At 41.6% G+C, this 17,495-nt stretch overlaps 1 protein-coding gene across 7 annotated transcripts in view; it reads right to left on the minus strand.

Annotated features, from left to right (window-relative positions):
- ABLIM1 (actin binding LIM protein 1) overlaps positions 1–17,495 on the minus strand; it is a 204,194-nt gene that overhangs the window by 140,412 nt on the left and 46,287 nt on the right. For 2 of the 7 annotated variants that reach the window (XM_022568693.3, XM_022568692.3), the window contains exon 1: positions 14,389–14,514. Coding sequence is in view for 1 of the 7 variants with exons in the window: in XM_022568691.3 (XP_022424399.2) it covers positions 14,389–14,523 (135 nt within the window). In the remaining 6 variants the exon portion in view is untranslated. Of the gene's footprint in view, positions 1–14,388; positions 14,524–17,495 lie in introns of those variants that run through there. The other 5 variants (XM_022568685.3, XM_022568682.3, XM_022568691.3 and 2 more) reach the window with 4 other exon arrangements.

The raw sequence follows: 17,495 nt of genomic DNA on the forward strand, positions 1-17,495 counted from the left end.
TTCATCAGTGTCTTATAGTTTTCTAGGTCTTTTGTCTCCTTAGGTAGGTTTATTCCTAGGTATTTTATTCTTTTTGTTGCAATGGTAAATGGGAGTTTTTCCTTAATTTCTCTTTCAGATTTTTCATCATTAGTATATAGGAATGCAAGAGAATTCTGTTTATTAATTTTGTATCCTGCCACTTTACCAAAGTCATTGATTAGTCCTAGTAGTTTCTGGTAGCATCTTTAGGATTCTCTACGTATAGTATCATGTCATCTGCAAACAGTGACAGTTTTACTTCTTTTCCGATTTGGATTCCTTTTCTTTCTTTTTCTTCTCTGATTGTTGTGGCTAAAACTTCCAAAACTATGTTGAATAATGGTGGTGAGAGTGGGCAACCCTGTCTTGTTCCTGATCTTAGTGGAAATGGTTTCAGTTTTTCACCATTGAGAACAATGTTGGTTGTGGGTTTTTCATATATGGCCTTTATTATGTTGAGGAAAGTTCCCTCTATGCCTACTTTCTGGAGGGTTTTTATCATAAATTGGTGTTGAATTTTTTTGAAAGTTTTTCTGCAACTATTGAGATGATCATAAGGTTTTTCTCCTTCCATTTGTTAATATGGTGTATCACATTGATTTCTGTATATTGAAGAATCCTTGCATTCCTGGGATAAATCCCACTTGATCATGGTATATGATCCTTTTAATATGCTGTTGGATTCTGTTTGCTAGTATTTTGTTGAGGATTTTTGCATCTATGTTTATCAGTGATATTGGCCTGTAGTTTTCTTTCTTTGTGACATCCTTGTCTGGTTTTGGTATCAGGGTGATGGTGGCCTTGTAGAATGAGTTTGGGAGTGTTCCTCCATCTGCTATATTTTGGAAGAGTTTGAGAAGGACAGGTGTTAGCTCTTCTCTAATTGTTTGATAGAATTCGCCTGTGAAGCCATCTGGTCCTGGGCTTTTGTTTGTTAGAAGGTTTTTAATCACAGTTTCAATTTCAGTGCTTGTGATTGCTCTGTTAACATTTTCTATTTCTTCCTGGTTCAGTGTTGGAAGGTTGTGCGTTTCTAAGTATTTGTCTGTTTCTTCCAACTTGTCCATTTTATTGGCATATAGTTGCTTGTAGTAATCGCTCATGATCCTTTGTATTTCTGCACTGTCAGTTGTTACTTCTCCTTTTTCATTTCTAATTCTCTTGATTTGAGTCTTTTCCCTTTTTTTCGTGATCGGTCTGGCTACTGGTTTATCACTTTTGTTTACCTTCTCAAAGAAACATCTTTTAGTTTTATTGATCTTTGCTATCATTTCCTTCATTTCTTTTTCATTTATTTCTGATCTGATCTTTATGATTTCTTTCCTTCTGCTAACTTTGGGGTATTTTTGTTCTTCTTTCTCTACTTGCTTTAGGTGTAAGGTTAGGTTGTTTATTTGAGATGTTTCTTGTTTCTTGAGGTAGGACTGTATTGCTATAAACTTCCCTCTTAGAAATGCTTTTGCTGCATCCGATAGGTTTTAGGTCGTGGTGTTTTCATTGTCATTTGTTTCTAGGTATTTTTTGATTTCCTCTTTGATTTCTTCAGTGATCTCTTGGTTATTTAGTAGTATATTGTTTAGCCTCCATGTTTTGTATTTTTTACAGCTTGTTTACTGTAATTGATATCTAGTCTCATAGCGTTGTGGTCAGAAAAGATACCTGATACGACTTCAATTTTCTTAAATTTACCAAGGCTTGACTTGTGACCCAAGATATGATCTATCCTGGAGCATGTTCTATGAGCACTTGAGAAGAAAGTGTATTCTTTTGTTTTTGGATGGAATGTCCTATAAATATCAATTAAGTCCATCTTGTTTAATGTATCATTTAAAGCTTGTGTTTCCTTATTTATTTTCATTTTGGATGATCTGTCCATTGGTGAAAGTGGGGTGTTAAAGTCCCCTACTATGATTGTGTTACTATCGATTTCTCTTTTTATGGTTGTTGGCACTTGCCTTATGTAGAGAGGTGCTCCCATGTTGGGTGCATAACTATTTACAATTTTTATAGCTTCTTCTTGGATTGATCCCTTGATCATTATGTAGTGTCCTTCTTTGTCTCTTGTAATAGTCTTTATTTTAAAGTTCATTTTGTCTGATATGAGAATTGCTACTCCTGCTTTCTTTTGATTTCCATTTGCATGGAATATCTATTTCCATCCCCTCACTTTTAGTCTGTTTGCGTCCCTAGGTCTGAAGTAGGTCTCTTGTAGACAGCATATATACAGGTCTCGTTTTTGTATCCGTTCAGCCAGTCTATGCCTTTTGGTTGAAGCATTTAATCCATTTACATTTACGGTAATTACCGATATGTATGTTCCTATTACCATTCTCTTAATTGTTTTGGGTTTATTGTTGTAGGTCTATTCCTTGTCTTGTGTTTCCTGCCTAGAGAAGTTCCTTTAGCATTTGTTGTAAAGCTGGTCTGGTGGTGCTGAATTCCCTTAGCTTTTGCTTGTCTGTTAAGGTTTTAATTTCTCTGTCAAATCTGAATGAGATCCTTGCTGGATAGTGTAATCTTGGTTGTAGGTTTTTCCCTTTCATCACTTTAAATATGTCCTGCCACAGCCTTCTGGCTTGCAGAGTTTCTGCTGAAAGATCAGCTGTTAACCTTATGGGGATTCCATTGTATGTTATTTGTTGCTTTTCCCTTGCTGCTTTTAATATTTTTCCTTTGTATTTAATTTTTGATAATTTGATTAATATGTGTCTTGGCATGTTTCTCCTTGGATTTATCCTGTATGGGACTTTCTGCACTTCCTGGACCTGATTGACTATTTCCTTTCCCATATTAGGGAAGTTTTCAACTATAATCTCTTCAAATATTTTCTCAGTCCCTTTCTTTTTCTCTTCTTCTGGGACCCCTATAATTCGAATGCTGGTGTGCTTAATGTTGTCTCAGAGGTCTCTGAGACTGTCCTCAATTCTTTTCATTCTTTTTTCTTTATTCTGCTCTGTGGGAGTTATTTCCACTATTTTATCTTCCAGGTCACTTATCCATTCTTCTGCCTCAGTTATTCTGCTATTGATTCCTTCTAGAGAATTTTAAGTTTCATTTATTGTGCTGTTCATCATAGTGTGTTTCCTCTCTAGTTCTTCTAGGTCCTTGTTAAACATTTCTTGTATTTTCTCCATTCTGTTTCCAAGATTTTGGATCATCTTTACTATCATTACTCTGAATTCTTTTTCAGGTAGACTGCCTATTTCCTCTTCATTTGTTTGATCTGATGGGTTTTTACCTTGCTCCTTCATCTGCTGTGTGTTTCTCTGTCTTCTCATTTTGCTTAACTTACTGTGTTTGGGGTCTCTTTTTTGCAGGCTGCAGGTTCGTAGTTCCTGCTGTTTTTGGTGTCTGCCTCCAGTGGGTAAGGTTGGTTCAGTGGGTTGTGTAGGCTTCCTGGTGGAGGGGACTGGTGGCTGTGTTCTGGTGGATGAGGCTGGATCTTGTCTTTCTGGTGGGCAGGACTGCGTCCAGTGGTGTGTTTTGGGGTGTCTGTGAACTTGTTATGATTTTAGGTAGCCTCTCTGCTAATGGGTAAGGTTGTGTTCTTGTCTTGGTAGCTGCCTGGCATGGGGTGTTCAGCAGTGGAGCTTGATCTTGTTGAATGGAGTTGCGTCTTAGCATTGAGACAGAGGTCTCTGGGAGAGCTCTCACCAGTTGATATTATGTGGGGCTGGGAGGTCTCTGGTGGACCAATGTCCTGAACTCAGCTGTCCCACCTCAGAGGCTCAGGCCTGACACCCGGCTGGAGTACCAAGACCCTGTCAGCCACACGGCTTTGTTGTTCATTACATGGTCTGTAATCATGGAAGTGCATCTGAAAAAGGCAGCTGAAGAGTCTGCTTTGGTATTCTGAGTCCCACCCAAGCCTTCAGCTGGCCCTGGCCTCGGTCTCTGCTCTCAGTCAGGCCTGCACTCTCCTTAGGCAGGATAGAGACAAATAAATCTCATTTTTATGAAGTACAATTATTTTAAAAGGCAAATGTATACCATTACTGTAAATCAAAACTTCCAGGGCCACTTGCCCTCTATATAAAGTATCTGTAGAAATAAATAATTAAATAATGTGATTCAGTTTGAGCTTTGATGCCATTGCCTGATTAAGGCCCTGTGCCTGACAGCTATTCTCTCTTTGTTATAAAGATCTTCTGCTTCATGCAGTTAGAAGGGTTGAAAAAAATATTGAAGAGAGAATATTTTTTCCCTGTGTGAGAAATGCTGTATCTGGGAACTACAAAAATAATTTTCTCCTTCCCACACTTAAGAAGACATTGATTGAAATCAAGCCTGGGTGACCTGGATTTAATAATTTGGAAATAATAATCTGTAATTAGTAACAATCAATGATAAACATTTCTTTCATTCATTCAGCCATTATTATTGAGTGCCTAATGTAAGCTAGGTTTTCTCCTAAGGCCTGCTGTACAAACCCGTTGGTGCCTACATTCTAGCAGGGGGAGACAGGCAACCAACAAACCACACATAACTTAAATCGTATATAAATACATATATATGTAAACACACACAGATACACATATACACATGTATCCATATCAGTTGGTGTCAAAGATGATCTCATTGTTAAATGTCATTTGAGAAGGGACCCAAAGGAAGTGACGGAGGGCGCCAGGCACATATCTGGATAAACAGTTTGTCAAGCAAAAGGAACTGTAAGTGCAAAGGTCCTGAGGCTCTTCAATGCTTGGTTTGTTTAAGAGCAATCAAACAGGTCAGTGTAGCTTGGCAGAGGGAGCCAGAAAGTGCTGGGACATGATGACTGGGAGTAACAGTGAGGAGGGGCCCTGAAGGTCAAATTAAGGTCTTTGGCTTTCATTCTGAAAGATGCGGGAATTCTTTGGAAAGGTGACAGGATCTGGCTTTATTTTTAAGGATCACCTTGGCTACTGCATTACGAATAATCTGGGGAAGGGGGACAACGGCAGATGCAGGGAGACCCAATACCATTATTAATCCAGGCAAAACATGATGGCAGCTTGGAGTAGGATCATTATCTTTGCGATAGTGTGAATGGTCAGATTTTTGTGTATACTATGAAGATAGGGCCAACGGGATTTGCTGGTGGGACACTTGCTTCATGTGAAAGAAAAAGAGGAGTGAAAATGACTCCAACGTTTTTAGCCTGAGCAACTGGGAGGAAGGTCTTGACAACTGCTGAAATTAAAAGACTGGAGGAGAAGGTTAGGGGGTAGGGATGGTGCCGGTAACCAGGAATTAGGTTTGAGAGGCCTACCGGAGATGCTGAGAAGGCCTTTGAAGATACCAGGCTAGATTGCAGGGGAGAGTAATCAAGTTGGTATTTGTCAGGGTACAGTTGGTACTTGTAAACCATGAGACTAGATGAGGTCACTAGAAAGTGGACATAGAGATGAGGTCTGACCACGGGGTACTCCAAGGGTTCAGGGTCAGGACGTGAAAAGAAACAGCAACAGGATGAGTTCAGTGCTTGCTTTAAAAATGCTTGAGGAACATTTCCGTTTTCCTCCCTCCTCTATGATATAAACACTCCCATAACCTTTGTTGTACAAATCATCTTCTTAGAAAATGTGTTCTTCTTTGATCAAGCTGGGTGAACTTCAGCGTTCCCTTTCTCAAAAAGTAAGCTTCCATGGACACAAAACAGAGCTCTCAGGAACTATAAAGAACTTGAGATTTTTACCTGCAAGCTAACAAGTTAGCCTGCCCTGATTTCACAGATGCTGGCAGAAGACATGACACTCCTGGGTCAGAAGCAAAAGACTTTTTTTTTTTTTTTAAGAAGCCAGGACTTCCCTGGTGGCGCAGTGGTTGAGAGTCTGCCTGCCGATGCAGGGGACACGGGTTCGCGCCCCAGTCTGGGAGGATCCCACATGCCGTGGAGCGGCTGGGCCTGTGAGCCATGGCTGCTAAGCCTGCGCGTCCGGAGCCTGTGCTCCACAAGGGGAGAGGCCACAACAGTGAGAGGCCCGTGTACCGCAAAAAAAAAGAAGCGAAAGACTTTATGACTCAGGGCGAGTAACATGAGCTTCATATTTGTTACCCATTCCCCATGACCCCCCAAATCCCTCAGAGGCAAAAGAAGCAGGTCACCAGGATGCTGCTCGTGCAGGGGGTTTGTGTCACTGAGGAACCCCGAGCTTAGGAAGCCCCAATCTTTCATAATGAGCTGCAAGCAAATCTATCCAACCTTTGTTCTAGAGGCAGACATTATCTTTATTATACTAGACAGCAAACAAATCCATCCCCTACTCCAGAGGGAAACACTATCTCTATCTTCCAAGAATGTTCACTATACAAACATCCTTGGAAAGATAATTCAGAACAACAAGCTACCGGCACCTATGCTCACAAGAGACCCATGGATAATTATCTCCCAGCAAGAGTCAAAATTGTTAAGCAGCGTATTTTGGAGAAGTCCTGAGCCTTTATCCTATTTCACTTTGGAATTGAAAACCTTATAATCTAAATTATATTTAGTTGACTAGGTAACACTTTAACATGGTGCAAAATTCAAAAGATAAGCTACACAGGATTATTCTTTTATCAACAAAAGATGGCATGAAAGTGGTTTCTGATTTGCTGTGCGAAGGGAGCACATTTGCATCAGACTTATTTTTCTTGCATCCTGATTAATTCTTCCATTTAATCAATTTCCAAATGAGTCAGATTCTCTAAATAGGTACTAAAAGCCCGAGCTCAGCACTTAGGGAATATAAGAAATTGCTTCCATTTTACTAGAGCTTCATCAATGTCCACTTGAGTCGGAAAATAACCCACATGCAGTGGGTTATATCCAGTGGGTTAAGTGAAAGCTAAGGGTCTAAACCAGCATAAAGAACTAAACAGCAGCAACATCTCACCCAAGCGCTGCCTGACAGTAGCCTTCAGCACAAGTTCTCTTATCTGTTCCATCTGCCAGGCAGACGTGTAGCTCTGTAATCGATGACAGATAGCTTTACTTACACTCGTTCTTTTCAAAAGATAATGTTGCTGTCTAGTAAGCATTTGAGGGCATATATCATAGTAAGCACTCAATAAATCTTGTTGACTAGCTATGCCATTAGAAACACTTACAAATATTCAAGTGACAAAGAAATACACGGTTACTGGTCATTCATTCATTCAGTCAGCTTTCCCCTTATTGGGCACCTAATACATCGGGCATTGTTTTAGGTACCAGGTACACAGTAGTAAACAAAACAGGCAAAAGGGCTTCCCTGGTGGCGCAGTGGTTGGGGGTCCGCCTGCCGATTCAGGGGACACGGGTTCGTGCCCCTGTCTGGGAGGATCCCATGTGCCGCGGAGCGGCTGGGCCCGTGAGCCGTGTCCGCTGAGCCTGCGCGTCCGGAGCCTGTGCTCCGCAACGTGAGAGGCCACGGCAGTGAGAGGCCCGCGTACCGCAAAAAAAAAAACAAAAAACAAAAAACAGACAAAAATCTCTGCCCTCGAGGGGAGCTTACTCTTTAGTAGGGGGTAAAGATACATGAATAAAATACACTAAATAATGATAAATGTTAAGGAAAAAAGATACAGCAGAAAGAGATATGGTATAGGGAGCAGCTGAAATCTTATACAGTATATAGTCCAGGAAAGGCTCACTGAAAACAGAACATTTAGCTAGATAGCCCTTCTCAATCCTCTGGTCCCTGATCGTTTCTAAATGCTCTAGAACTTTCTGGAAGAAAACTGGATCTAGGGCATTATCCTGAAAAAAAAATGCTCAAGATAGACAACAATAATTATAATGAACAATATAATGTGTCAACAATGTATATGATGAACTGTGTATATAATTATACTTAAATTTAATCAACTATTAAATATGTAGTTATTAAATATTAAATCTATACCATTTAAACAGGTTTCTTATTCTCTTATAGAGCATGTATTATAATCATGATGCAGACAAGGTGCTACATTAATAAATGATCATTGGGGCTTCCCTGGTGGCTCAGTGGTTGAGAGTCCGCCTGCCGATGCAGGGGACACAGGCTCGCACCCCGGTCCGGGAAGATCCCACATGCCGCGGAGCGGCTGGGCCCGTGAGCCATGGTCGCTGAGCCTGTGCGTCTAGAACGCGAGAGGCCACAGCAGTGACAGGCCTGCATACCGAAAAAAAAAAAAAAAAAAGATCATATCACTGGAACAATAGCAGAATGAATGGATAGTATTAAAAAAAACCACCTCTTTTCAGTTAGTGGGATGGTTGCTGCTAATGGGCAAGCATGAAAAACAAAGCCACTGAGTACTGAAGATAAAGAAGAGCTCCATCCAGAAGCCTGCAGCCATATTTTATCTCCATTGGGTTATTATAGAGAATAACAGAAGCTTTGGGGATCTCCTTTTCTTTTAATTATAGAATCCATCCATTAATTAAATCACTTTCCCCATCTCATTACCAGATGGGCACATTTTCCAAGGTTACAAATGGAAATTAGGTTCTACTTCCTTGAGACGCTGGCATCGTTATTATTCAGTTCCTGCCTTTTGCCCTTTCCCAGGGGAATTCCACACACAATTACAGAGCTTCAGCCATTATCTGGATGCCAAACACTTTCGAATCCTTCTTCCCAACACAGACCAGTACCTCTCGAGCGCTAAGCCTATGAGACTCTGTATGGACCATGTGGGCTCAGCCTCAATGTATCCCAAACTGAACTCTCTCCCCGCACTAGCCTATCCAGTGCTGCTGTATATCCTTAGTTGGTGGCAACCATCTGTCCACCCAGGCAGTCCAACTGGAAACCTGGATCCTTCTTCATTCCTCATATTCAATCAGTCATAAAATCCTAGCAACCTTAACTTTTTAAATCTGTCCCTGAGTCCCTATCACACCTGGTGCCACCTTACATTATTTCCACCTTACTACCATTCTATCCCCCTTCTGCATCTATCTCCCTGCCCGTAGTCCACATGCTATATTTCTCTCCATCACAGCACTTATTACTCAATATAATACATGTTGCTTATGTATATCTCTTCAAATACCCCATGAGTTCTCTGACACACAAACACGTATGTGTGTCAGCACACAAACAGGCTGTGCTCTTTCTTTTCTCAGCATTTAGCATAATATCTTGCATGGAGTATGTGTTCCATTAACATGTACTAATTGGATACATAACTCTTGGACCATCAGATCCCAAGATATCAGACGTTTCAGGAAGTGATATAGGTTCACCAACAAAATTCCTGCTCACCAACCCTGACCCTGTTCCAGCTAAACCTATGAAGACGTGGACTGCTTATGGGTTTAAGTTTGTGTTATGAAGTCTAATTCCTCCACTGCAACCCTGTCCCACCTTCATACTTGTCTAGCTCTCATGTAAGACGTTCAGTGTCCTCTTTGTCCCTCCTCCTTCAAAATCCATTCTTAGTAAAAGAGTTCATCTCTGCTTTTTATTTCCACGGGTATTTGCATCTTAGGGTTTTCTTTCTAATTGCGGAAAGCCCCCTCAGGTCCCATTCAAGAACTACGAGGCTTTGGCACCATGGTATATGTATGAAGGACAGCTGGTAGGAGGGAGGAGAGACAATCACCCGGAGATCCTGACTCACCTCGTGGTCAGAACCTGAATGTTCCTCCTCCCGCACTCAGCCAGGTCTTGACCAAAAGCCCAGGATTGTTTTAGCAAATGCTCTCCACCCAAAATCCTCCATCCTGGGGCATTAGCTCACAATCGGAACATAACATCTCTATTTTGTTTTTCCTTCCAGTTTTATTGAGACATAACTGACATACAGCTCTGTATAAGTTGAAGATGCACAGCATAACGATTTGACTCACCTACACCATGAAATTATGACCTCAGTAAGTTTAGTGAACATCCATCATCTCATACAGATGCAGAATTAAAGAAATAGAAAAAAAAATTTTTTTCCTTGTGAAGAAAACTTAAGCTTTACTCTCTTAACTTTCACATGTAACATACAACAGTGTTGATTATATTTATCACATCGTACATTACATCTCTGGTACTTATTTACCTTATAACTGGGAGTTTGTACCTTTTGACCATCTTCATCCAATTCCCCCCACCTCCGCCTCTGGGGACCGCAGTTCTGATCTGTTTCTCTGTGAGTTTGTTTTTGAAGTATAATTGACCTGCAACACTATGTTAGTTCCTGGTACACAGCACAGTGATTTAACATATCTATACATTTCAAAATGATCACCACGACAAGTCTGGTTACAATCTGCCACCACACAAAGGTATTACATAAATATTGACTGTAGTCCCCACGCTGTACATTTCACACCAGTGGTTCATTTATTTTGCAGCTGGAAGTTTGCACCTCTTAATCTCCCTCACCTATTTCTTCCCCACACCTTCCTCCTCCGCTCTGGCATCCACCTGTTTGTTCTCTGTATCTATGACTCTTGTTTCTGCTTTGTTATGGTTGTTCACTTGTTCTGTTTTTTAGATTACACATATAAGTGAAATCATACAGTATTTGTTGCTGTCTGACTTATTTCACTTAGCATAATACCCTCTGGATCCATTCATTTATTCTTTTGCAGATGGCAAGATTTTATTCTTTCTCTGTGACTGGGTAATATCCATTGTATATCACATCTTCTTTATCCACTCATCTATTGATGCGCACTTAGGTTGCTTCCATATCTTGGTTATTGTAAATAACACTGCAGTGAACACAGGGGTGCATATATCATTTTGAATTAGTGTCTTCATATGTTTTTGGATAAATACCCAGAAATGGAATAGTTTAATCATATGGTAGTTCTATATTTTATTTTCTGAGAAACCTCCATACTGTTCTCCATAGTGGCTACACCAATTTACATTCCCACCAACAGTGCACGAGGGTTCCCTTTTCTCCACATCCTCGCCAACACTTGTTATTTGTGTAAAAATGACACCTCTGCTTTAGATGTAACAGAAAGAAAACAAAACGGTTGTTTTAAGACTTAGCTGCAGTCTGGGCCACTTAGGTTAGGACGAAGACAGCATTCTTCAAGGAGATTTTTGTTTCCTCTGGGAAACCCTCCTAATGAGCTTATAAAACGTAGACACCCTAAGGTAATTTAGACTCCTGATCTGACAATGAGGGAGAAAAAAGTTGGGGTCCCTGGGATGGAGGGGTGAAGAGCCTTTGTAGAGAGAGGAAGCCCTACCAAGATGGTAGCAGATGAAGTTCTGAATAAGTATGAGAAATGGCCCTCATCTGTACTTTCTGCTCAATTTTTCTGTAAATGTAAAATTGCTCTAAAAATTAAAGTCTATTAATAGACTTTTCCAGTTAATAGAAAGAAGGAAGGAAGGAAAGAAAGAAAGAACTGAGGGAGGGAGGGAGGGAAGAAGGAAGGATGGAAGGAAAGAGAAAGCCTGAGAATACTAGGCAGTTGTCTATCCTGTGCTATAACTCCCTCCATTATCCCAGACATTCAGTAAACTCTGCTGAAAACAGCTGCTTTGTGAAGTGGTACTTTGGGAAAAGGAGGAAGAGAAATGGTGTCTAGTATGGGGTGAAGCCATGCGAAAGGCACAGCACTCATAAAGGGGAGATGAAGAATTTGGGAGCGGCAAGAATTTAGAGCAAAAGGGGACCACAAGAATGTAAACTTCGAGGAATCTCTAGAGCTGTGTTGTCCAATACTATAGCTACTAACTACCTGTGGCTATTGAACGGTTGAAATGTGACTGACTAAGTCCAAACTGAGATGCACTGTAAGCTAGTATGAAAAAAAAAGAATGTCAAATATCTCAATAATTTTTATTTTAATTACTTGTTGAAATGATACTATTTGGGGTCTGTAAGGACAAATAAAAAATATATTATGAAAGTTAACTGCACCTGTCCCCTTATACCTTTTTAATATAGCTATCAGAAAATTCAGAATCATGTATGTGGCTTGCATCATGTTTCTACTAGACAACACTACTCTAGAATCTTGGGGAAAAGGCATAAACTTGCTAGAGTATAAGACATGGGGAGCTTAAACACTTTCTTTGGATAGTAAAAAAAGGGGTGACTCCAGTAAGTTGGAGACATAAGACAGCAGACTTGACAGATAAAGTATGGGAAAATACAAATTTACAAGAACCGATGACATTTATTTTAGTAAAATTTTGTTTAAACTAAAAATAATTCCTATGACTGACGTGTTCTCAAAATATGATGTAATTTATAAAAAAATTCAACTTTTCAGGAACATATTGATAGCATGAAACAAAGTACATATGGTATAACTTTCCAACATAAATAACTTACATTCAGTCCTTCGATTTAAACTAGAAGGAAAACATGGAAACTTCTACCTCCCGGGGGATAAACGAATGTGTCTTCTAATATCTTGATGTGTTGAACAGTGACCACCCAGAGACTAACACTTTGTACTTTCAACTAGAAATATAAACTACATACAGGGCTGCCCTTGTTTACTTTTTTCTGTTTATTTCATACCAAACCTACTCCTTAAGCCATGTCTCAGGAAATCTATGAACAAAAAATAAAACAAAATATAATGCCTGACCCCAAGTAAGCCAATCTGGATGTAAGCAGAAGTTATATTTTTTTCTGAAATGCTACCTAAAAGGCTCTAATTCAGTACCTCTGGGTTCTGTATTATGTAGAGATATGGTTATGTGTATATAGAATTGGCAAACTTCAGACCTGGGGTGATTTAAATATCACGTGGTCTAGTCTCTTTCTTTTACAGATAAGGACACAGAGCCACACAGAGGTCACTTGCCTGAGACCATAGAGCTGCTTTAGCGGCAATGACAGGACTTAAGGCACACAGAGTGCGGACACAGTCAGTACCCTGGGTGTGACCCTGATGTTTCCTGATAACCAACTTGGGTCGTCTGAAAACTGGGGATTTATCGTACTTGCTCATAGGGATTTCCAGGAGGATCAAAGACTCTCTCTATATATGATGCGCATTATAGCCTTTGTCATCTCTGTCACGCTCAATGGGAGCCAAACTCATGCCCTTCCTTTCCCTCCACCTTTTTACCCGAGCTATATGCCAGTGCTCTTTTTCCTGAAAAGGTTACACTCAGTGAAAGAAACAGCTGTGGACTCCAGAAAAGCTTTTGCCCGCCGCCTTTGATCATGTATTTGAGGGTCTCTAGGCAGCCTGGAGCTTACGTGAGAGACCCCGGGGACAGCTGGTTAAGATGGCAATGCTGACCCTTTGTAGCCTAAGGGGCTCAAAATGAAACACGGTTTCCAGGAATGAGTGTGGGTACCACGTGCAGAGCTCAGAGTAAAGCTACAGAGCAGACTCATAGCCTTGCCCCTCTTCCGCCTCTTCCAACATCACTGAACCCCAGCCTGAGCTATCCAGACATGCCCTTAGCTCAAGTAACATATTTCTCAAATAAACACACAGAAACTACTCTCTTCTTCCTTGGCCACTTGGCCATGCCCTGGCTCCAGAATAACAGGATAGCACATTTCATACGTAGATGCCAAGAGTTGCACACCCAAAAAGGGGGGCTTGTTAACAGAAATCAACCACAGATGGGTCTCTTCTTAAATGGGAAGTGTTTTCCTGCTTGGAGACCTTCCAAGTGTTCTTGCTTAATTCTCACTTCTCAACACACACACACACACACACACACACACACACACACACAAGCACGCACAGAAACCAGTGTCCTAGCACCCCAATCTTAAAGTTTTCCAGTCCTCCTTTAAAAAATGGCTTTGGGACATGGTTACTTTGAAGTAGGAGTCCCTCATCTCAGTGAAAAAGAAATATAAAGTACAGATAAACAGCAAGGTCCTACGGTATAGCACAGGGAACCACATTCAATAGCCTGTGACAAACCAGAATGGAAAAGAATATGAAAAAGAATACGTAAATATATGTATAACTGAATCACTTTGCTGTACACTAGAAACTAACACAACATTGTAAATCAACTATACTTCAACAAAATAAAAATTTTTTTTTAAATTTTTTTAAAAAGAAATATAAACTTGGGACTTCTCTGGCAGTCCAGTGGTTAAGACTCCATGCTTCCATAGCAGGGGTCACGGGTTTGATCCCTGGTTGGGGAACTAAGACCCCATATGCCGTGTGGCACAGCCAAAAAGAAAAACAAAACAAAACAAAACACAAAACCCCATTTTCATTGCTCTTCCACAATTAGTCTCCCCTCCTAGGATCAGGAACCTCAGTGAACACCCAAAGGCAGTGTACTGCTGGTGTTGGGGGTCGGGGGAGCTCAGTCTCCCCCTTAAGTTTAATCCATTCCCAAATTAGAGAAGGTGAGCAATTCCAAGGTCTGGGAGCACATTCATTTATCATCTGGTGAACTGGTGTGGAGTTAAGGGGATGGGGCAGCCTCCAAGGCAAGGACATGGCACACAGCCAGGAAGCTGGAGGCTCCATACCTTTGCAGGTGAAACATTTGATGTGGAAATGTTTGGTCTGGACCCGAAGCACTTCACCCTTGCACGGCTCCCCACATTTATGGCAGTGAATGACAGGCTTCTCTGACGGGTGGTGAGGGTCCTGAGGGTGGGCCACTGAAAGAAAAACAAAAAAAGATCCATGTGAGTAGAAAGCATTCCTACAAAAGCAGTCATTGTGGTCACGCATAAATATACCCAGAATTTTAGTATCAAATGAGCCACATATTGATTCAATAAGCACCAGTGGGGCCTCTGCCCCCATGTCATAGTTATGGGGACACAGAGATCAATAAGAGAGCTGTGGCTTTAACAGTCCGGTGGGGAAAACACTGGGCTTGTTCCTCTGGCAGCCAGAAGTCTTGTCTCTTCCTCCCAGACTTCTCCAGGACTAGGTAATTGGGTCATTAAGTATACGATCTTATTTGGTTCAATAGTGTACGGTACGTCCTTATCTTGATTTAGAAAGTGCCTTCCAGCCAGGAGTTCACTGCAGACTGTAAGTTCCTTGACAATGAGGAGCGTTTATTAAAGTTCGTATTTTTGTGTTTCTCCCCGTCTTTACTTCTCCTTCTTTCCCCAGCTCCTCTGAACTGCAGAACACTCGTGCACCAAAGGGCTCAGTTAGCATTTATTTCCTTCTTAGTTAGCAGGCACTGGCTAGTTCCTCGTCTCCAAAGAGTCATTCCTGATCCTCATTTGGCAACTCAACCCGTTGGATGTCTATTACGAGCCTCCTATTGTGTGCACAGTTCCTGAGTGGCTGAGAGTCCACCTGCCGATGCAGGGGACACGGGTTCGTGCCCCGGTCCGGGAAGATCCCACATGCCGCGGAGCGGCTGGGCCCGTGAGCCATGGCCGCTGAGCCTGCGCGTCTGGAGCCTGTGCTCCGCAGCGGGAGAGGCCGCAACAGGGAGAGGCCCGCGTACCGCAAAAAAAATAAATAAATAAACAAACAAACAAACAAATAAATTAGTAACTACGTGGATTTCTCTGAACCTCAGTTTCCTCTCCTGTAAAACAAAGGGAATTGGATCAGCGGATTTCGAAGATCTTTCCAGGCTCTAAAATCATATGATGGGGCTTACAGGGATTATTCTCCCAGTTTCCAGAGTGTGGCCTTCAGAACACAGAAGTTATTGTGACTGCCGTGCCCCAGGAATAGGATTACAGGCTCCTCTTACAAAGGACCAGGAGAGTAGAGGCAGCAAGGGGACACCTGCTTGACGCTACCCAAGGATCTTCACTGAACCTGCCGTTTGTCCAGCCAGAGAACGCAGCGAGGCGTTCTGTGCTATTAAATTCCTTTTCTGATTTGGGTCCTCAGAAGGAGGAGCCGTGTGATATACAGAAATGTATTACATAAGTACCTACATGAGCGTGATATGGGATAAGAACAGTGAACCTAAAATTAATCAACCGACACAAAGAACAAAGATGATTTCTTTTTTCAAACGGTAAAACCAGGTTGGACCGGGGGAGGGGGGTGTGGGCAGGTATTGCTGAAATTGAATTTAGAAAGCACCTCACAGCAAGGAGCTCTCTGTATACCACGAGTATAATAGTGCATTGTTTCCCTCAGACCACTGTAATGTTCTCATTTCTCCTGGAAAGAGTTTGAATAAGACAGTCCAATTAATCCATTACTAGTTAAATTCTCAGAAACAAGGTTCTCCTTGTGAGATTTAGACCAGGAGCAGGTGTAGTTTCGGGTTAAACTCCTGACCTGAAATCTCTGCACTGGACCCCAAAGTGTTCGGCAAAGGTATGAACATCGTGATACCCCTGCATTTCCTTATCTGCCTGCTGGGATCTCTCTTGGAAACCCGTATTCACAACAGAGGTCAGTACTATCTAAAGGAATTAAGAAGGGGCTTCCTTCCAAGATCTCTAAACAACCACTGACTTTTAAAATGATGTGTAACAAGGCCAAAAATCTATTCACCTGGGCATTGAAAAAAGAGTCTCCCTTAACAATAACTGCTTTATGTAAGGTGTTTCGTTTGTTTGTTTCAACCTCCTGCTTCCTATAAGAATGGAGGAAAATAACATTTACGGAGCATCTGTCTGCTAAGTGCCAGGCACGGTGCTAGGTGCTCACATATAAGTCATTTTATTTCATCCTCACCACCCCTCCCTCAGTGACTTGGGGGAATACTGTTCCCCCTTGACAGGTGAGCAAATCAAGCCTCAGAGAAGCTGAGCAGCCTTCTCAAGTAACGGTAAGTGGAGGCTCAAAGATCTACACCCAGGGCTTTCTGACTCCCAAGCTCATGATCCTCTTGTCTAAATCAGAAATTTAGAAATCAGAAATTATTATAAGTCCAGCGATGATCGTTGTTAAGTCAGGCAATAATTTATTTAGCCAGGCTCAAGTGCGGTTCTAAAAGCAGCAACTAGGACTTGGTTTATAAAGGCTTATGCACTGTGTCCAGTAATATATTGCTAGCTGAGCATGGCACCCAGGTGGTAATCCTCAAGGTGGCTCTGCTGATCCCCTATATCAGAACTCCCTGGGCCATGTATTGAATATGCAGATTCCTCAGCCCACTGAACCAGGGGTGTGAGTCGGGGACCTGTTATTTTCGTAAGCTCCTCAGGTGATTCTTATGCATACTACAGTTTAAGAACTACTGTCCCCTTAGAATTCAGACAATACTGTTAAGCAAGTTACAGAGAAGAGTTAGAGTGAAGAAAAGTAACCCACAAGACCATCCACCTCAGAAACAATATTAGAACACAGTGGATCTCTTGACTGTGAGGGAGAAGGCATTTTTGGATGAGAAATTGCACTGCGGTTTCTCTGGACACTTGCATTTTTTATAGCTAAGCAAGCCAGCTATGCTGAGTAATGATGAGGGAAGGAAAATATCCTTTCACTTCTTGGCTCTTCCCTTTGCCCTCAACACAGGTGCCAATGCCCATGCTGGCACCAGTCACAGAAGTCAGAACTGGGCTCAGCACCTGCATTTTGCAGGCATTTCCCTTTGGAAATATATATTACACTGCGAAATCCTCCATGCCCAGAGATGACCTTTATTTTCACCCAGAGATGAGCAGAGACTACATCACGTTTACTTGCCTTTCCA

The sequence above is a fragment of the Delphinapterus leucas genome, chromosome 16, assembly GCF_059928025.1.
Source record: "Delphinapterus leucas isolate spDelLeu-1000000601 "Yukka" chromosome 16, BTC_Dleu_Yukka2, whole genome shotgun sequence".
Classification (NCBI taxonomy): domain Eukaryota; kingdom Metazoa; phylum Chordata; class Mammalia; order Artiodactyla; family Monodontidae; genus Delphinapterus; species Delphinapterus leucas.